Source organism: Hemibagrus wyckioides, linkage group LG07, assembly GCF_019097595.1.
Source record: "Hemibagrus wyckioides isolate EC202008001 linkage group LG07, SWU_Hwy_1.0, whole genome shotgun sequence".
NCBI lineage: Eukaryota > Metazoa > Chordata > Actinopteri > Siluriformes > Bagridae > Hemibagrus > Hemibagrus wyckioides.
In genome coordinates, this window is record NC_080716.1 from 6,724,022 (window position 1) to 6,746,622 (window position 22,601).

A 22,601-nucleotide genomic window follows, 5' to 3' on the forward strand; every position below is an offset into this window, starting at 1 on the left:
GGTTCTGAAACTTTATCTTAATGCACCAGGACAGCAAGAATCTGGAGGTAATATGTTTGCCTCTTTAGATGCAAATTCCCTGATTGCTTGATTGCTAGGTTATTTTGTTGTGTCTGGAGTCTGAAATGACCAGATGGAGTCTCACATATAGATTATAGAAGAACACTTAATTTAACAAGACTTACAGAACTAAACTTTAAAGATAATGAAAATTAAAAAAAAAAACTGCACCAGGTTAGACTATAAAATAAGAGCTAGTTTAAGTGTTTCAGGAAGGGGTAGGTCGTTTAAAGACAGCCGGTGACTGTGTCGGCTGTTCAGACATCTAAGGGACGTTCATTCCACCACCTCGGTGCCAGAACAGTCTTGACATATATCTACCTCTTAACCTAAGAGAAGGTGGGACCAGTTGAGCAGTGCTAGTAGGTCAGATGGAGCACAGTGCAGTGTGAGGAGTAATAAGAGCATTGAGGTAAGATGGTGCTGGTCCATTCTTAGCTTTGTAGGCAAGCATCAGGGTGTTGAATCTGATGCATGCAGCTACCGGAAGCCGGTGGTGGGAATGCAGAACTGGGATGTTGTGTGAAAACTTAAGCAGGTTGAAAACAAGTCACACAGCTGCATTTTGGATAATTTGCAGAGGACTTGCAGAGTTGCAGTAGTCCAGTCTCGAAATTTCCAGGGACTAAACAAGCACCTGAGCAGCCTGTGTGGATAAGAATGGCCAAATCCTTCTGATATTATACAGAAGAAACCTACATGAGCGTGTCACATTAGCAGCATGGGAAGGAAAGGACAGTTGATTGTCTATACTCTGAGGTTGCGAGCAGTGGCCAAAGGGGAAATCAGAGACTTGTGCAAGAATATTGCAAGATCCTGGCCTGGGGATGAATCACCTGGGGTAACCAGCAGTTTAGTTTTGCTGGGATCGAGTTTCAGCTAATGAGCTGTCATCCATGATAATATGTACGCCAGAAACACTGAGATCCAGGCAGAAGCCATGGTATCTGAAGGAGGGAAGGAGAAGATAAGTTTATAAAAGGAAAGAAAAGAACTGAGGCTAGCTTGACCAGGCTACACTGGTGATTCTTCATGTCATGGGATTTTATAACTTATGATAGGTCAAACAGCAATAAGGTTGACCATTTTTAGTTTGGGGTGTAAATACGGTATCCTGTCCTCACATCAAACAATATGCTGCTTGTCGGTCACATGGTCTTACAGTTACTACACTTTCTCGGTATGACTTAGGTCATGAATTTTATACTGAGAATTTAATGCAAGTTATCAAAATGTACTATGCACCAGCATTCTGAAAATGCAAAATTCAATTCATAGATAGTGAACATTATATATCTTGTTGTATGTTTAACTTCATAGTCATAGTCATAATAGCATGAATATTAAATGAGTAAAAGCATAAGTACTTTGTTGGTTATAGACATAGATGACATGCAATTACAAGTCATAATCAGATTATTCTCAGGTCTAGACACAGAGTGCGATGAATAGTTCTGTTCTATTGGAGAGTTTGAAGTTCTCATTCTAAAGGGAGTCGGCATTTCTCCCGACTTGTTTTATATCACGAGTTTTAATGAATCTTGTGGATGGCCTTTTACAGATGAGAAACAGGATAGGGAGACTTGGGAACCTCATTCAACTGTCAGTCAATGTGGTTTGAAAAAACAGCTGGTCAGGGGAGTCTTGACCCTGGCAGATTTTCACTATTGTGTGACAATTTAATCTACATTTGTGTAGCTTCATCCTTTGATTAGATCTTCTGGTGCAATTTTTAAAAGATTTCTGGTTTTAGTGCATGAACGGTCCCTGTGTGTGTGGATCCAGGGCCACTTATGGCTTTGGACTACCATTTTCATGGAGCATTTCCTCAACCCAGTCCAAGCCCACTGGGCACTGTACTTTGCCCAGGTCACTTTCACCCTCTTCTACCAGGTCCCAAGAGCACAAAGGCTGACTAAGATTTTCTACACCATCCCATACTGTAATCTATACTGAACTTCTTAAATACTACAGCAACTCTATTTGTTTATGTTCTCTATGTGCAATATTTTACCCATGTGCAATACTTTTCTAACTGGACAATCACTGCACTAAAATATCACAGGTCACTGTGTACTGTGTAACATGTTTGGTCATCTAGTTCTCTTATGCGTATAATGTATGTATTAGTCTATGTCTTGTCTTGTCCAGATGTGCAGTGCCTATATGTTAAATGTGCACTGTTTGTTTTGCTCTAAACCAGAAACAAGTTCCTTGTATGCTTAGACATACTTGGCCAATAAAGCTGATTCTGATTTTGATTCTAACAACTTGTGCCACTGCTTACACCACAACAGCCCTGGTCCCAGTTGGCAGTGAACTTTATCACTAACCTTCCAGAATTCCACAACAACATTGTCATCCTTGTTAACACACACCAATTCTCCAAATCACTTTGCCTCATCCCCTGCCTGGGTTACCCACAGCCTTTGCACAGCAGAACTACCTGCAGACTAATAATAAATGGTAAGGACAAATCAGGAAATCTCGCAGGAGCATTCGGCCACTTTCTGTCATGGGCCAAACATGCACAAAATTCTTTGAGGCAGTGACACAGTTAATTCAATTAAGTGCTGTAACGCTAACCCCACTGACTCCCCCACAGTCAATGATAGCTTTGGACAGGAATGATTCATGTTAAAACTAATGAATTCAAATATTTTGCTGATGCGTATGCTCATAGGTTGGACAAAAGCTCCTGGTTACACATTTGCATTGGTTTTATATTATACGGTTATAGAAAGGAAATTATTAACAATCACACTATCCAGTGCCATCCACATGAGGATGGGTTCCCATTTGTGTCTGGTTCCTATGAAGGGTTCTTCCTCATATCATCTAAGGGAGTTTTTAGCTCTTTCCTTGCCACTGTTGGATCTGGCTTGCTCATTAGGGATATATTTATATCTCTATTTTAACTTTTAACTAAACGTTATCATTTTCATTTTGATTGGTTATGAAATTGAATTGAATTGAATTAAATTAAATAGCTAGGCCTTGGGTGGAAAAAGGTTGGGGATCTCTGATATTGACATCATTTTAAAAGACTTTAAAAGTGAATACATACCTAGTCCAAATGCATGTAACCTGACACGCGACACCTGAGCACACAGCTATTTCAACCTCATGGTTTTGTCAGTAAGCATGTGGACATACTCAGTGCCATAGGATGCACTATATGGCCAAATATTTGCACATACCTAAACATCACAGCTGTATGTGCACCTTCCCTAAACTTTTACTACAAAATTGAAGATGTACTCTTATATAGGGTATCTTTGTATTGTACAATTTTGCTTAACTAAAAATAAAAAAGCCTATTTGAAAAGTGTTTTGGCAGGATAATGCCCCATGGGCAAAACAAGGTCCATGAAGAATTTCTCCAACCCACTGTATACTATTATATATCATTTAAGGGGACAACACAACAATCCTGTCTTCTATGCAAATGCAACAAATGCAAACACAAAAAGTTGATGCATCCAAAACAAAAACAGAACAAAAAGATTGTCCACTGTTTCACTTGAATTCGTTCATTACAATTCATGAACACAGTTTATACCTTTTGAAACATGCATGTAATATAATGCACACATATTGCATGAATATATAATTATATTTTTCTTTACACATCATATGCTGTAAATACAACTTTCACATACTTCTCTATGCACATACTAACAGACATAGCCTTATTTACTGATGTATATATTTACATATTTATCTGCACTTATCTGTACATTTGCACAATTTCTACTATTTGTTCTTCTGGTAGACGCTAAACGGCATTTCGTTGATATGTACCTGTACTTTGCAATGACAGTGAAGTTGTATCTAGCTATTAATGCATTCATTGTAAAACATTAATTACAGGTAATTAACAGGGGTTTGTAATGAGCAATGCTTATTAATGAGCCTAATGAGCTAATTAGGTTCAGTTTTGGACAAACTATTAATTCTTTAAACAGTCCATCTAACAGGGCACACATGGGCAATAAGAAATACCTGTCAGTCATGTTAAAAATGTATTTTTTTTTTTGTTGATCATTTAAAAAATGTTTGGATTTCAACAAAAGGTGTCCTTTTTTATTATCTAGACATAAGTATCAGCAAATTAAAGATTAATGTCGAATTTATCATCTTTATCTCTTGTTCACAAACCCAAAAGTTAATAGTGTATAGCAAAAACAACAGATTTTGCCTTGCTGTTCCAATACTTTTGAGTGTGACTGTGTAATTCCCACAAGCTTAATGAATTGAAAGGTTACTAACATCTATCATACCTATCTAGAAACTCGCTTACTTTGGAGTGCTTATGACTGACCACTATACATCAGTCCATATAACAACACATTCCATACACTGTGGGTATTATAATTATAGGCCTAATAGTGCCAAAATGAAAATATGGCAAAGTCAAACAGCACCACATGGTTATGTTTACAGTACAACAAGCTATTTCATTTGTCTTTAATTTATTTATTTTCTTACATTCAGAAATTCAAAAATGAAGGTCACTGCATGTGTTTTGCCTGCCCAGCAGGACATACTATTGTCAATGTTAGTAAAACACATTAATTTCAATTAGAAGAATGTTAGTACAAGAAATAATGACATCATTATAATCAACAATAATCGTATTATTATAAGACATTATACAATATTAAAGACTATTAGTAAAAAGATAGTTTACTCACACAGTATACTCATTTAGGTCAAGTTAACCCTGAATGCTATGTATATGTGAGAGTTTAAGCTATGTTTGTTAGAAAATCAATGAAAATTAAATCAATTATCAAGAGATGTAGCGGTAAGAAAGCCATCCTGTAAACAGTAAGCATCTCAACATTCCACATGTACAAAATATAGTAGATCTAGAACTAATAATAAGACAGAGAAATAATGACAATTACATTAGGGCATAAAAAAAGGAAAAAAGGACTGGGTGGCATCAATGAATATACCAGGAGAAGATATGTCAGACCTTTACCTTTTACAAGGGTAAGAAAGTTAAAGAAAAAAAAAGATGATCAACTAAACAAATTGTAGGCCATTTATTACAACATACAATAACTTCTTAAATGTTAGTGGTTTTATTTATGCAGTAAATATGACAAAAACATTGCAATTATCATGTCTCATAAATATAACATCTATATTGAACTTGATTATTGGCAATGAGAAATTATTTATCATAATCAAGTTTTGACTATGTCGGGTAATAGTACTGGCTTGAAAATAACTGCAAGCAAATTTCCACCTAGAAACTGCAAAACTAAAATTTTCGGTTTGGTGCAAGTCTGTGTTAATTATTAGTGCTGCAAAAATTGGGGACAAATTGCTGAGATTTTGGGACTAATACCATCAGGTAAAAATACTGTTGAATTATAATTTCTTTGCATGCAGTAAATATTTAAGTAGGCTTTTTTTTTTTTTGTCTAAAGACACATGCATTACTGAATACAATTATGTGTATCTTCACTTATTTTAAAATGATAAATACTTTATATCAAAAGAATTAAGTGAACACTTGACCATCAAAGTATTTCAATCTGTCCTGAAGCATAAGAGAATACTTATGAATCAGTTTCACTTGCTTTGAGGTAAATGAAACAGGTATACTTGAGAGGCAACAACAAGAAAACCACCAAAAAGGGAATGGTTTTGCAAGTGATGGCTACAGATAATTAGTTTTTTCTTATCTTTCAAGATTTGTCTCTAGTTTTGTTAAGGTGCTTTTCATTACTTTTAGGTTGCACTGCCCCCAGGATGCACATCCATATATGCAGTCGCAAGGACATCTGGTGTCTCCCAGCACAGTTTCAAGTGCATTGAGGAGATACCAGGAGATGGGCTGTCACATGAGGAGAGCTTAACAGGGCCATAGAAGGGCAACAACCCAGCAGCTGGATGTGACAGACATGAAAATGTCTGAAGATGCCACAGCATCCAGCATGGTTTAGTGGTGGGTCGCCGATGGTCTGGGGAGGAATAGCCTTAGAGAGTCACACAGACCTCCGTGTGCTAGCCAATGGTACCTTTACTGCTGTAAGATACCAGGATGAAATCCTCAGAGCCATTGTGTGTAATGTGTAGGGATGATGCTGGTTCCCCAGACCTGAATCTAACTAAGAACCTCTGGGGCATTATGGTTCGGCACAACTAAAGCCACCAAGTAGCAGCAGAGATTGTCCAGGAGCTCACTGAATGATGTTCTGGATAATGCTCGTTCCCTAGTCCTGAATCCAATTAATAACCTCTAGTACATTATGTATCGGAGCATCTGAAGCCTTCAAGTAGCAGCCACAGACACTCACTGATGCTGTGATACAGGTCTGGGAGGAGCACCATCTGCATTGTTGGGATCGCATGCAGGCATATGGGGACCATACGCACTACTGACATTACATTATGAGTTGCTGTTTTAAATTATGATAACATTCACGCAAGTTGGATCAGCCTGTCATTTAAATTTTTTACTTTGGTTTTTTGTTTTAATTTTGAATCCTTCCCTCAATGGGTTGATTATTTTGCATTCCATTGACCACTGTCACATAAATTTGTTCTCAACAAATGACATTATCTATATAAGTAAACTTAAAGATTTCATTCATCAAAATACAATGTATAATTTAAGTGTTCCCATAATTTTTTAAGCAGTGTATACAGTATATTAATACTGCTGTGGTTGCCATTTTAGTTAGCTGTTGCACTTTGGGTAATTAACTGTGGATGTGCACATACATATAAGCAGACCCACTGCGTATCTGGCCATATCTAATGAGCATGCTCTAGATCCAAGGTTTATTACTGTAAATACTCTGGTTCCAATTTTTTGCAAGATGGCACCTCACATTTTGAACAAAAAGGCAAAATGCGGGAGAACGGTGCAATGCTGTCCACTCATATATTGGATATCTATCATCTATAAAGCTGAAAATGTGCTGGACTTTTAATAATGAGAACAATCAGTTAAAAAACACATGCAATGAATGTATGAGTTTTAAAAAATTTTAAATAAATTAAATCATTTGCGTCCCAGCAGAGGTGTTCTTCCCTTTGCAAAGCATGGTCATAATGGGATCTATTAAGCATCAGCTTAGAAAAGCATATTTCTTTTGCTTCTACGGAAATTTTGTAAAATATTTTTATTTTGGAGCTCAGTAAAGCTGCGTTTAAGGCTAAAATTGCACAGTGCATCTCCCATTAGTATAAAAAACCTTCATGTACTGTGAGCAAGGTTGTCAGTCAATAAAAATAAAAAGTAATAAAAACAATGAATTAGGTTTTTAACTAACTAGATTAGAATTTCAAATCTAGTACTTTACATCAGTTTTTCTTGCGTCCATTGAATTGCGATTAAATAATATCTTTAATACAGAGCATATGGTCAACCATGGCTGTTAAATGAGAACGTACAAAGAAAATTTCATGAGCATGAAGCAGTGACACATGCTGAGAAGCATTGTATGTGAGATAACATCATTAAACACAGACACTTACACTCTTCAATATACCCCATTTGGTCCAAGCTTTCCTCAAAATTATGGCTGGTTTTTTTTTTTTTTGAGACTTTGTAGTGGGGACAAGAGCGATAAGTCCATTTATAGGACTAGTCACTCTCAATCACAGAAATTGTTCTGATTCATAGAAGTATTCCCAAGATGGCAGAGACATTTATTTTAACTTATATACACTATATTGCCAAACCATGAAAAGTTTTGGCAATATAGTGTAAGTCAAACATAAGTAAGATTTTTTGAATATGGACCTTTCCCCTTGATAAAGTGGAATGTCACTTCCACAATTTTTTTGATATTCTGGGGTTTTTTTCAGTGCTTAGTAGTTGCAAAATTGAAGTCAATTTACATGCAGAAGATCCCTGCACAATCTCTACACTCTTACACTATTTAATAGTACATTTCTGTGCATAGAATTTATGGCAACTTGGACTGTACTATAATAAACATGTACTGCTCTGTGTCTTCAAAAGTGCTATACTTGCACTCTATCATAGGTCTACATAGGATATTAAGTAGTGTGGTTCTTGTGGCCAGAAACAAGAAGGGCTATGGTCTATCTAATTCTTATATGCAGATAAATATCCCAACCCCATTTTCTTTATCATATTTTGCGATACAACCAAAGCATGGAAATAATATATACCATACTTCCGGTAGCTTTATCTTCATCCTCCTCTCCTCTTCATATATCTTCACCTCTCTACACCTTGTCTAGTAGGGAACGCTGACAGTAGAGTAGATGACGTGGAGTGCCATACTTGCGGAAAAAGAGCAAGGCTCCTAGCGTGCAAATTAAACAAACTAGCAGCATAAGCGGCACCACTACTGGTGCCATTCCACTTCCATCACCAGGAGTGTTGTCCACCTCAATGATAATGACTTCTGTTTTCTCAGATTTGTCCTCATCTTCGTTATTCTCTTTGTCATGGTTACTGCCACCTTTGTCATCACTACCACCACTTGCTCGATCTTTGCCTGTCTTAAGTTCCTCATCTGGACAGTCAATCCATTCACTTAAGGCAAATTTGGGGTATCCAGGCTCTACTCTCATCAACTGGTTGTTGAACTTCCAATATTTATTGGCTTTGTAGAAATATGTGAAACCTGAAAGTCAGAGATTATATCTGTAGTACATGTAACAATGATTTTCAATTCATTACTAAGAAATTGGACCTATCAAATAATTGACAATAGTATTGGGAAGTCTTTCCCTCCACCCAGAACTAAGAAATGCATTATATCTACTTCTACTACATACATCTATAGTATACATCTGTTTGTTCACTAATATGCCATTACACTGATTTATGTGATCAATAATAACTAGTTCATTTATTTATAAATATTATATAACTAGCTAAGCTTAGCTCTATAAGAACTACAATCCCACTTATATATATTTCTATATCTATATACACTTATATATACTTCAAAATATACATCTTTTTAAACAACTGAGGTACTGAATTAAAAAAGGATTCTTACTTTGGTCTCGGCTCATGAAAGCGGCTTTGATGTCATCAGGGACACCCTGCCACTTATTACAAGGTTTAGGGTAGCCCGGATCCACTGACCGTAACTCTTCATTATATCGATAATATCTGCGGGAACAGTGTCCTTTGTGATAATCAAGAAATGCTATCTTAACAAACTAAAAAACAGTCACCTACTTATTTCCTCTAAAGAAGTAGGTGTTGCCTGTAGGTGTATAAAAAAGGGCAGCATCAATTCTGTCCTGTGGGAGGCCTCTGCCCATTGCTCTCAGTGGCTTTGGGTAGCCTGGCTCCAAATTTGCTTCATTGAACACCCAATGTCGGTCACCTGAGGAACAGGTAATTATAAACTTATAATTTGAAACAAATAAAACAATAATTTGAAATGATTTTAAGTCTTCTGCAACAGATTTTAGAATAAAGTTACACAATGAAACTAGCTCTTACCTTTGAAAAAGACAAATTTGCCATCCTCTCTCTCATAGGCAGCATCAATTGAGGTAGGTAGACCTCTCCAGACATGTCCAATTGGCAGTGGATAATTTTCCATAACCCGGTGATTACGAATACGCCAAAACCATTTATTCTGCCACCCAGAATCAAATAGCATTAAATTTTAACATTTCAGGAATTGTATATATAAGCACATAGATTATTTTAAATACCTTGAAAATAAACATTTCTCCTCTTAGAATCGCAATGGTGTCAAAGTGACCTTCACAGATATCTGGGCCAAAGTGAGGTACTTCTGGCTTGCGTGGAGTGTCAGTGGGATGAGGGATATGGAAAGGAGTGTGGGGGCTAGCTGAAGGTTGAGGATGGCTGTTAGGGTCGGGTCCTACAGGGTAGAAATGTGTTAAAAATGCTGACAGTGTTCTTAGGACACATTTTTACTGGGTTGTCTTTTGTTACTCATTTCAGCTATTTCTCTAGCTTACCATAAAGCTGCTGAATGCCACGACGATCATCCTCAGGAAGCTCAAAGTTTTCTGTGTCCATCCATTGATAAAAAGGTGCCATGATGGCAGAGGGGTCATTTGAATGCTCCATACCCAATGCATGACCCAGCTCATGCACAGCCACCAGGAAAACATCATTACCTAAAGAAGATGACATTCTTTTCCAATACTTATACAAATACCAGCACTGAACCTTAAGCACAAATTTCCACATTCCCACTTTACTATCTTGTAGAAAGCCTTTCAAGATTTGAAGTCTTTTATAGATGCACAGTCAAGAGTCATGGTGTTGGGTGTATGGGGAGAACTCCATATAAGTTTAGATACATTTTTAACAAGCAGTCAAACAAGGTCATAGCTCATACAGTCATGGGAAAAAGAAACTACACCCTTCTTAAATTTTATGCGTTCAGTTATCATACACTAAATAACAATTTTGTTGTCTTCACCAACTATAAATCATTAACAAAAGGTGACAAGAAAAATCACAAAACAGATTGCAACATTCAGAAACGTGGTCGAGTAAAATACCTATATGCCCTATAATTTACATAACATGTAGAACAACCTTAAGCAACAATAACTTAAAAGAAGGTATTTCTGTAAGAGTTTGATCTTTTTTTACAACATTGCTTAAGTTCATTGATGTTTGAGGGCATTTATTTATGCATAGCTCTGTTAAGATGCTGCCACAGAATCTTGATTGGGTTGAAGTCTGGACATCCAGATGACTATAAGCTCGTGTGCTTGGGATCATTGTCCTGCTGCAGTACCCAATTTTGATCCAGCTTAAGCTATTGGATGGATCATATTTGTTTCAAGAATACTATGCTATAAATTGTAGTTCAACATTGTCTCAATGACTGAAAGTTTCCCAGGTCCTGTGGCTGCAAAACAAGCTCCAATCATCACACCTCCACCACCACGAATAACAGTTGGTTTTCAGATGTTTGTTGTGAAAAATGTGTTTGGATTTTGCCAAACATGGCACTGGGCATGATGACCAAATGTCTTCACCCTGGTCTCGTCAGATCTTTTGTTTCAGATCTTTTGTGGTTTGTTCATATGGAATTTTGCAAACCTAAGTCATGCTGCCATATTTTTTTTTAATTGTTTTTGAGAGAAGGGGCTGTTTCCTAGCCACCCTTCCATGAGAACCATACTTTAATTGACGGTGGTGTCATGAACATAAAAAATTAACAATAAAATTATTAAATTATTATTAAATATTTTTATGTTTCTGTAAAGCTGCTTTGAGACATTGTCCTTTGTTAAAATATACAAATATAATTAAAATGAACTGATTTAAACCTTGGACAGAATTTGTTGAGACTAGCAATCCTGGGAAGAATGTCAGCTATCATAAACAATATCTATTTTAAAAATGGCCTTTCTCACTATAGAATGGCAAATTTTAAATTGTTTGCCGATGGCAAATAAATGCGTACGATAAATTACATCCCTTCCAAGAATGATGAGCAAAAGCAATTGCTTCTCTGAGGTCATGACTGCTTATCCTTACTTGGGTGCGCCAGAACACCAAGCTGTAAGATCCAGCTTTCATAGAGGTAGTCACAAGATTAACTAGTATTTAGTAACACCTAGCTTCTAATTACGCACTTAATGATTGCGGAAATAGGAAAGGTGTACTCATTTTTTCCCATGTGATTTCTGTTGGTTTAGGTTTGAGAAAAATGAAATACGTATATTGAAATCTGCTTTGTTCTTATAGAAGTTGCTGAGGACCAACCAATTGTTATTTAGGCACTGATAAATAAAAACATGTAAAAACTTATGAAGAGTGTGCTTTTTTCCCATAATGCAGTTATAATGATCAAATATTTTAGATAAATGTCCTCATACTTCTAGCCATATAGTACATATATTATTGAGTCCTTGTTGTTAAATGGTCTCTTTGGCTGGTCTTTTAAATTAAATGCATGTAGTTCAAATAACATCATATTCAATATCTTTTCAACCCACTTAGTATTGTTTGTCTTTGTTCTTCTACACCAGCTATACTAATTTATATAATAATCCCATTGTGATCATTTGGAAGAAGGTGGGTTTCTAAATTTGTAAAACTTGTAAAAATTTGTCATGCTTTGACCATTAAGTAAACTTGTATGTATATATGTTCTATCAGTTAAAAGTTTAAAAATTAATAACTCTATTGCTGTAATAGCTAACATATTGTAATTCACATTTAATTAATCACATTTAATATTAGAATAGTTTGATTATGTTTATAAAAAATCAAGAGTACAAACATGTTATCCCCCAACTCACCCTCCAAATTATTTTAGAGTCAGATTATATTAAAATTATTGGTGGAAAGGGTGGAAAGTGTAAAGTATTAAATACTGTGTTCTACCATAAAGATCTACTGGGATATTGTTGTTAGACAAAAACGTTCACCAGAAAAGAAAGAGGCTCATCTCTGCACCCAGTTTTAGGTGAAATTACATCTTGATCCCAAGTGCGGTTTAGAATGCATAGCTTTATGTATCGAGATAATATATAGTGGCTTTTAATTGTGATAACTTGGGTAAAAATAAACTGTTTCCATGTTAGAATCAGCTCTGTTTTTCAGCTATATTTTTATGGATTAATATCAAGTACAAAGCAATTATTTTATTCTCTAGGTAGATCATATGAGTAAACTTCTATCAATTACTGTAAGTATATAGTCTTCCATTGAATGGGGTTGTCCAAACAGTATTTGCTCTGGAAGACCCTTCTTAAATCTAAATGATGACCCTATGTATTTCTATGAAGAAATACATGTATGACCCTATGTATGACCCTATGAAGAACCTATGTATTTCTCAGCATCTATTTTTAACCATTCACCTCTCTTACCCCACAAGTCTCTGTTTCCAATTGTCCAGGGTTCTGCAGCATCAAAGTGTGTGTCTCCTCCTATGCCATTTCCAGGAAAGTAGGCATGTGCTAAGAATCCACCTTCACCATCAAATGGACTTGCATCATCATGAAAACCCTCAGCAAAGAAGATCATAATGTCTGCAAAGTCAGTCGTCTTGTCCCTAATGTAACTGTAAGGGATCTCTTGAAATCGTAAAGGGGTGACACTCTCCCACACTTTGAAAGCTTTTCTGATCGCCTCATAGGTCTCGTACTCCCCAATCTTAGGAGTGTAGTTCTGTATGCTGAAAAATAAAACAGAGGAGAAGAAAAAGCAGATTTGGAAAGACAATCAGAAGAAAAGGCTACATGTGGAAATAAGAAAATGTAGACATATGCTAAGAAGTAGGAAAAGAGCAAAGAGAAGAGAAATTGAACACACAGACAAGTCTCATCCAGAATCTGATCCAAACCTGACGGAAAATGGAATGGATAACACTATGCCACAGAGTAATTTCATACGTGTGGAAAAAGTTTGTCATGCCCCTTAAAAAACAGAATCTTTAACAAACACTTCATTTTTTTGTTACTTGTGGATATATGCAATATATTTCCTACCAGAATGTGATCTTCTTCTTTTTCCATTTCAGTCCCTGGATAGCATATCTTTTCTTTCTTAAGTTGCTCTTAAGCTCTGCTCCAAACTTATCTGGAACACCACAGCGAGGCCTCCTCATTGCTCTGGCAAACATTTCAACATATGAGATCATGCACCACACTTAAATTCATCATTTTATTACTGTTTCTGTATAACAGTTTTAGAACATTTTCTGTATGAGCTGCTGGGCAACAGCAAATCACTGATATAATGATGGATTTCTCCACCTGTAATAGCAACCACAGAATTGAGGGACGCCCAAATCATTCCATATGTTTTGTAAATTTATAATATTTAATCAAACTAAAAGACAGTTGTTACATGTGAAGCTGACTTACTTCAGTGTGTCAGAGTCCAAGTTTCCTGTTACAGTTAAGCCATAGAATCTTTGCATTGCAGAAACAGCAGAAGAAATGGATTGAGCTGAACGGGGTGCTTGTATATGGAGATCACCTGGAGGAAGGTACCCATACTGTTGGAGCCATGCCTAAAAGACACAGACACGTGACAAAGGAAACAAAGGCAGATACATTTTCCACAAATTAAGGTTAAATGCATTAAACATTTGAATTTATTTTTAAAATGTTATAGTGTTTAAACATTATTATTAATGAAGTGTGAATCTGATTACACAGTATCATTAGCAGTAACAGCATACATGGTTAAAAATGAACACAAACTGATGTGAACTGAACTTTGTCACAAGCAATGAGGAGACTCTGGAAAAAAGACGCTTCACACTCTGAAGACACTTTTATTGATGCTGTTATAAGAGCATAAGATGTTATTTATTAGGTTTTATTAGGTTATTTGTATTGTATGAAGATGCTGATATTTTCACATAGCACAGTTTCCATGATATTGCACTGAAATACCAATACCAATATACAGTGCCTCCATACTTTCATTCTATAGTGCAAAAAGTTTAGTAGATTAAACCTTCTTTTCAAGCCATTCCTTTATAGTGTTTGCCCTGTGCTTTTGTCATTGTCCTGTTGGGATGTACATTTTCACACTAGACACTGATTTCTAGCGGACTGGAAATTGTACTCTGCTCCCTCCACATTATCCTTGATGGAATTCCAGTTAGTCCTGAAAAGCAACTTCTGAGCACATATCACTACCATCCATTTTAGCTGTGTGACTTCACAAAGTCAGTTGGCATCTCCATACAAATTCTACCAAATACCTGCCTCTCCAAATAACTGCTGAATTAACTACCATGTCATTTACATTTACGTTCGAATTTACTGCATTTAGCAGACTTTACCCTTTGCTTACACTGCCTATTAACCAACTCAAATTCTTGTTAGTTATCTGGTGTTCCCTTATCCACAAAGCTGTTCAGCAATCATATTGTCTAGAATGACTTCAACATATTTTCCTTAGTGACATTTGGCAACAAAATGATCTCCATCTAATTTTGATGCATCCCAGTAAATTCCTGTAGCTCCCTTCATCATATATATAACACTGCCAAAAATGGACAAGCACATATCAACCTTAAATTATTTATCACATCTCTACATTGCACACTCACTCCAGTCCTCTAGCACTGGTCCCACCATCTCCCTGGATATAAGGAATGCATCAATCTGTTCTGGCACATAAACTTTCCTCTTCATCAGCACTTTATTTAAAAAAGAAAAAAACGGTGTGGTGACTTAGTTAACCAGTATCAGGATATATTTACTGTTAGAAACCTCAAGCACTTCTGTAAGTTGCTTTGGTCATCTGCCAAAAGCCATGCATGTAAATGTTATACAGCTAAGCATAAAGGTGGTGGCCTGGCTGCTGTTTACAGTAAGACACTCTTAAGCCCTGAAACTGGCTGATTCAACCCCATTATTGTTTCTGTTAGTCTACCATTCCCAGAAATCTCTGCACTCAGTGAATTACTTACTGAAGGTCCAACCATGATCACATTTCAGGACTTAGTTACATGTGGAATATAATAAATCTGCATTGTCGACTGAATTTTTGTCTATGGTCAATTTTTTTAGTCTGTCACAACATGCTGTTTTTTTCCACTCACTCATACCCACAGGATTAATCTGCTCTACTGGTCTGCACATCCCTTCTGTTTCTTGGGCTCTAACTGTTGAAACTCACAAAAGCTACAGTTGACATTCTAGATCAGGGGTGTCCAATCTTATCCAGAAAGGGCCAGTGTGGGTTCAGGCTTTCATTCCAACCAAGCAGAAGCTACACCTGAGTCCAACTGGCTAATCAACTGATCTTGGCTTTCAGTGGACTCAGGTGTGGCTTCTGTTCAGTTGGAATGAAAACCTGCACCCACACAGGCCCTTTGCGGATAAGATTGGACACCCCTGTTCTAGATTCTCGGTCAAGCAATAAATGCCTTATCTCTTTCCACAATATCAGGACTGTGGATTCCCAAGCCTTTTCTGCTCTGCCCTTTCTATGAGCTCTTTTGTTCTGGTGACATGTCTGATGTATTTAATCAAGTGGGTCCACTAATACAAGACTATACAGTTTACTTCTGGTCATTCCTTCCCATGGTTTATGTACAACACAGGTTAGTGTCTTGAATACATTTCAAGACTAGATTTCAAGAAAAGATTAAATTAGCCATATTTATGAATATTTCCCTCCACCCCATCTGACACTACCTGCCTTTCAACTCACCTATTAACTAAATCTAACTCTACCAATTTACTTGATCCTAGCGCTACTTTACTTCAGTGGGCTATCAGCTTGATGCAGCTCTTGGAAGCAAATGTATATGCAACCAAATATTAAGTGTTATTTAAGTCTGTGATTTGTTCCAACTTTTATATTCACTTAAATATTGGGTGGCATAACCCAAGCATGTTAAATGCATCTAGACGTAACTATCCGGAACTGAAGCTTGAAATTGTAATGTATTGTTACATTTTCCTTTTTGGGGATTTCAAACCCAAATGCATTCAGTGTATAGTAAAAACAACAGAATTGGCTTTCTTTTCCAATATTATCAGAGGGGAGTGTATATTATGCAAGCCTCACCTCTGCAGTAAAAAAGCCAGTTTTTTTGCTGAATAAGCTGTAACCAGGAAACACCTTTTAGATTTATAGATTTGCATATGCAGTCATAGAATGCTTTGCCTTGGTAGTCATATTGAAATGTGTGCAAAGTGTAACATGATTTTTTATGTTATTTCTGTCAAATCCTGTAAAAAAGATTTTTACTGTTGTATTTAAACTGTGTTGGAAAAGTCATCTTTATGATTCACTTCATAATATACATCCAATGAAATCCTGACATTCACACATACCACCTACCTAAACATTGTTGCAGACCAAGCATACTCCTTCAACGCAATGGTATGTTAATTCCAAAATGGCAGTTACCTCTTTGCTAAAAGGCTAAAAGTTCAGTACCAGCAGATATGAGATGGCTGGCTGAGGAGTAGAAGCTGAGCTAAATAGAGTGGCTTTATATGTGAGTAGAAGGACTTTAAACTGGACACTCAGTAAATATGATAGCCAGCATGACTGATAGAGGACTGGTGAAATATGAGCAGATTTTTTTAGAATAAGAGACAATTTTAGCTGCAGCATTTTGAATGCATTGTAGAAGATGCAGGTTTTTTTTTTTTAAAGAACTTCCTTAAACGGAATGTTACAATATATGAGGATACGAAGGCATGAATCAGAATCCCTGCACATCTCAAACCAGCCCACTGGTACCAGTGTTGGACAGCTAAGTGACAAAGCACACTTTTCTGTTTGTCAGTCTAATGGGTGAGACTGACTGGTACCCGTCTGACTGCACTATGCCAACTGTAAAGTTTGGTGGAGGAAGGATAATGGTACAGGGCTGTTTTTCATAGGTTGGGTTAGGCGGCTTACTTCCAGCAGAGGAAAATATAATATATGTTTCAGGTGTCCCAATACTTTAATACTTAATAATGTATCTACTGCCTTTTATGTTTAGAATTATATATAGTTATCAGGAGCCAGAGAGCTTATCCTCATACTCGGTCCCTGCTCTTATTCTTTTCTGTTACTGATGTAAATCAGTAAGAAACACGTCAGAAACAAAAACTCTTTTGAAACTCCATTCTCACACTTCCGACCACCTGATGAAATGTCTGTTATTACATCTACATCCAGCACTTTAAGCAAAATGTTAGTCCCAGTTTACAGGAGCCTGGATCTTGTCCTTACAACGCTTCAGTCGTTTTCCAGCAGTTATTTTCATTTATTCCGCAAAGTTGCCAGCTTCAGTAATACGCTTACAGAGCAGTTAAGTGACAAATTTCAGAGCATCGAATGATACAATATTTTCATGCACACAAATTTATGAATGTAACGAAATACATCTCCGTGGCAATATATTCATGCTGTATTTTTCTATACAATCCTTCTTACCTCCGCGTTTACGTCTCCCTTTGCCATCCCACCTCGAACACACAGCCAGAATGCAAATAAAAGCATCAGGAGTGTATCGGGCCAACTCGCCATTGTTCGCAGCGTATCTTTAAACAGATCCAGAAACTCTTTTTACTGCTTTTTTCTAACCGCCTAAAACATCGCCTTGTGAAAAACAAATGCCGATCAGGGAAATTCTTTAAATACCCGAATAAAAAAACGGCAAATATGGATTTTTTTAATTAACTATATCCATATGGCTTAGATCTGCTTTTAATATCTTTGGAATATTAAAAGGCAAAATGAAAGACGATATCAATGAACCACCGCTTTTTTTCTTTCATCTAATTTGTTTCTTCAAACTTCAAACCGTCATCTTAGTCATGTGCAAATGATGCTAGTCTCTGCAGCCATTTTCTCTCAGCTGTTGACGTGGTCGCTCGATGAGTCCTAACTTTCACAAACTAGCCCAAAGCCCTCCTCTTCCTATTCCCCCATCCCTCTTTCTTTCATTCTAATGCTCTGCTATAGAACTGCTGACAAATACATTCTGGTCTGTCTCATGTAAAGAAAATAATGGTGTGGAGAGAAATGTTTATAAATAACATGCATTTATCAACATGCATTTTACATTTGACATGTAAAAATAATAGAAACAAAATAAATCAGTGTGTATATAAATGTGCTACATGCAGCAACATTGGTATTTTTATACTTGTGCAAATCTGTAGAATGTAGACTGTTTTTCCACCCCAGATATTACAAACATTCATTTTTTTGTTAGTGATGTTTTTTCTGTATTATACTTAAACTCACAGCAATTAAGGCTGGAGGGAAAATGATGAAACATGATGTATTTTTATTGTTTATTCCATGTCCACTGCATTTGGTTTCAGTAGTCAACTTCAACTTTAACATAGTCTTTTATTTTTTCATGTGTTTAGTATACTTTACATAAAGCACATATAAACACATGAAACACTATAACAAAACTGCAACTTAAATTTATTTAGGTTTGTATAATTACTTCTAAGTTTTATATTAAGATATTTGTCTCATATCTGAATGTTGCTGTTAAGTGTTTTCTGTTAATAAAGTTAGTTATGTGTTAGGTGAATGGGTTTGCTTCGAGATATATATATATATATATCAGTGGTGGGCCGTCAGGGCCAGCAAGGCCTTCTCTGCTGGCCTAAACAGCAGTGATCTGAATCACTGACTTGCATTTTAATATATTTAATATATTTTTTTTCCATTAATGTGTATTAAATAATTCCCAATAGTCTATTCTCTACATTTCATAGCTTTTCTCTTTGTTGTGCTGCTTCCAGTAGTGTATATTTATGATAATAGTATTTATCCAATCATATTTCAGCCAGTGGCTGACATCATGTGTTGCCAGGGTGAAAGAAATCTGCCCCTTAAGGCCTTAAAATAAGTCAATATAAGGCAATGAAACTGTTACATTAACCAATCAGATTTTAATCAGATTAATATATATATATATATATATATATATATATATATATACACACACACACTACCAGTCAAAAGTTTGGACACACCTTTTAATTCAATGTTTTTTGTTTAGGGATTTATTTTCTACATTCTAGAACAATACTGGATATTTCAAAACTATGAAATAACACACATGGACTTAAGTAATCCATATGTATCATCAGCATCAGTAGCAGACATATCTCAATATCAACTGTTCAAAGGACATTATTGTGTATTTCGGCCGCCTTCAGCATTGTTTTACAATGTAGAAAGAAATAAACATCAGGAAAGACCATGGAATTAGAAGATGTGTCCAAACTTTTGACTGGTAGTGTATATATGTATATATATATATATATATATATATATATATATATATATATATATATATATATATATATATACAGGGGTTGGACAATGAAACTGAAATGCCTGGTTTTAGACCTCAATAATTCATTAGTATGGTGTAGGGCCTCCTTTTGCGGCCAATACAGCATCAATTCGTCTTTGGAATGACAGATACAAGTCATGCACAGTGACCAGAGGGATTTTGAGCCATTCTTCTTGCAGAATAGTGGCCAGGTCACTATGTGATGCTGGTGGAGGAAAACGTTTCCTGACTAGCTCCTCCAAAACACCCCAAAGTGGCTCAATAATATTTAGATCTGGTGACTGTGCAGGCCATGGGAGATGTTCAACTTCACTTTCATGTTCATCAAACCACTCGGTCACCAGTCTTGCTGTGTGTATTGGTGCATTATCATCCTGATACACGGCACCGCCTTCAGGATACAATGTTTGAACCATTGGGTGCACATGGTCCTCCAGACTGGTTCGGTAGTCCTTGGCAGTGACGCGCCCATCTAGCACAAGTATTGGGCCTAGGGAATGCTATGATATTGCAGCCCAAACCATCACTGATCCACCCCCATGCTTCACTCTGGGCATGCAACAGTCTGGGTGGTACGCTTCTTTGGGGCTTCTCCACACCGTAACTTTCCTGGATGTGGGAAAGACAGTGAAGGTGGACTCATCAGAGAACAATACATGTTTCACATTGTCCACAGCCCAAGATTTTCGCTGCTGGCACCATTGAAAACGACGTTTGGCATTGGCACGAGTGACCAAAGGTTTGACTATAGCAGCCCGGCCATGTACATTGAGCCTGTGGAGCTCCCAACGGACAGTTTTGGTGGAAACAGGAGAGTTGAGGTGCACATTTAATTCTGCAGTGAGTTGGGCAGCTGTGGTTTTATGTTTTTTGGATACAATCCGGGTTAGCACCCGGACATCCCTTTCAGACAGCTTCCTCTTGCGTCCACAGTTACTCCTGTTGGATGTGGTTCGTCCTTCTTGGTGGTATGCTGACATTACCCTGGATACCGTGGCTCTTGATACATCACAAAGACTTGCTGTCTTAGTCACAGATGCGCCAGCGAGACGTGCACCAACAATTTGTCCTCTTTTGAACTCTGATATGTCACCCATAATGTTGTGTGTATTGCAATATTTTAGGCAAAACTGTGCTATTACTCTGCTAATTAAACCTTCACACTCTGCTCTTACTGGTGGAATGTGCAATCAATGAAGATTGTCCACCAGGCTGGTCAAATTTAGCCATGAAACCTCCAACCCCTGTATATATATATGTATGTATATATATATATATATATATATATATATATATATGTGTGTGTGTGTGTGTGTGTGTGTGTTATATATAACACATATATGTATATATATACACAGGGGTTGGATATATATGGTATATATATATATATATATATATATATATATATATAACACACACATATATATATATATATATATATATATATATATATATATATATATATATATATGTGTGTGTTATACATTGTTATACATTGTTTCTATATTCGCTGCTTCTCACTGCGTCCTCTGGAGATTGCAGTTTGGAGATTGCTGCATACGTCATCAAGAATATTCCTTGTGAGGTGTGAAATACTGTAGACTAATTTCTTTTTTACTTTGCTATTTAATGGTTGATTAGTATCTGTTGCTGTGGCATTATAATGATGGTATACAGGTGGATTAATTCAGGAAGACCACCAGTGAAGGCCTAGGTGTGAAATGCATGGCCTGCATATATATATATATATATATATATATATATATATATATCTTCTAATCCCATGGTCTTTCCTGATGTTTATTTCTTTCTACATTGTAAAACAATGCTGAAGGCGGCCGAAATACACAATAATGTCCTTTGAACAGTTGATATTGAGATATGTCTGCTACTGATGCTCTGTAAAGCCTTCATAACGGCTCTAATCTGAGGTGCTGTTAATTGGTGATTTCTGAGGCTGGTAACTCTAAATGAACTTCTCCTCTGCAGCAGAGGTAAGTTTTGGTCTTGCTTTACTGGGATGGTCTTCATGTGAGCCAGTTTCATCATGGTGCTTGATGGGTTTTGAAAATGCACTTGACAATATTGTTCTTGCAAGAACTATTCCAGAACACCTGACCTCCGTGTCTTAAAATAACAACGGACTGTTTTTTGTTGTCATTACATATTGATTACTTAAGTCCATGTGTGTTATTTCATAGTTTTGAAATCTCCAGTATTGTTCTAGAATGTAGAAAATAAGTCACTAAACAAAAAACATTGAATTAAAAGGTGTGTCCAAACTTTTGACTGGTAGTGTACGAAGAAGATAGCCCACAAGGCAGTGTGTGTAGACCAATAATTAATATTATGATAAATGACATTTTGTATTGGGTTGGAGGAAATATCGGTAAGTCACTTAATGAGGATGCCAGGGCACTCTGGATTAGGGGTAAAATCTAGAATATTTAAGAACGAAAATTCAAAATGCAATAGGAAATGTAGAACAATGGGGATGTAAACTCCATAGTTCAAAATCACAAGTTACTGTATATGCTTTTCTAAAAGCTATAAAACAGTACCACTAAAATTGTATGGACAAGATCTTGAACAGGATAAGGTTGTGAGATTCCTAGAATTTCTCATTGATGAGAAGTTGACCTGGTGTCAACATATAGGTAATGGTAAAAACAAATGTAAAAAGATTAATGACGTATTATGGTGTCTATCAGTAGGGCACCGCTCTTATCAGGCTCTTATAAGAGCAGACTTTGACTATAGTTGACACAGGGTGAC

At 36.5% G+C, this 22,601-nt stretch overlaps 1 protein-coding gene across 1 annotated transcript; it reads right to left on the reverse strand.

The window, feature by feature from the left end:
* Positions 1–4,516: 4,516 nt before the first annotated feature.
* mmp14b (matrix metallopeptidase 14b (membrane-inserted)) lies at positions 4,517–18,384 on the reverse strand. The gene is made up of 10 exons (XM_058394530.1): positions 17,936–18,384; positions 13,897–14,045; positions 13,519–13,641; positions 12,898–13,205; positions 10,015–10,176; positions 9,742–9,914; positions 9,524–9,662; positions 9,254–9,404; positions 9,069–9,184; positions 4,517–8,687 (listed from the first exon to the last, which is right to left on the reverse strand). The coding sequence occupies exons 1-10, from the start codon at positions 18,026–18,028 to the stop codon at positions 8,284–8,286; spliced, it is 1,818 nt and encodes a 605-aa protein (XP_058250513.1). The 5' UTR covers positions 18,029–18,384; the 3' UTR covers positions 4,517–8,283.
* Positions 18,385–22,601: the final 4,217 nt, after the last annotated feature.

What these genes read in the sequence shown, in the direction of transcription:
- mmp14b (XM_058394530.1), bottom strand. Translation starts at nt 18,028, where the DNA reads ATGGCGAGTTGGCCCGATACACTCCTGATGCTTTTATTTGCATTCTGG. An exon ending in AGGGAGACGTAAACGCGGAG is followed by an intron (nt 14,046 to 17,935) that starts GTAAGAAGGATT and finishes TGTGTCTTTTAG; the next exon opens with GCATGGCTCCAACAGTATGG. An exon ending in TGGAAACAGAGACTTGTGGG is followed by an intron (nt 10,177 to 12,897) that starts GTAAGAGAGGTG and finishes CATCTTCTTTAG; the next exon opens with GTAATGATGTTTTCCTGGTG.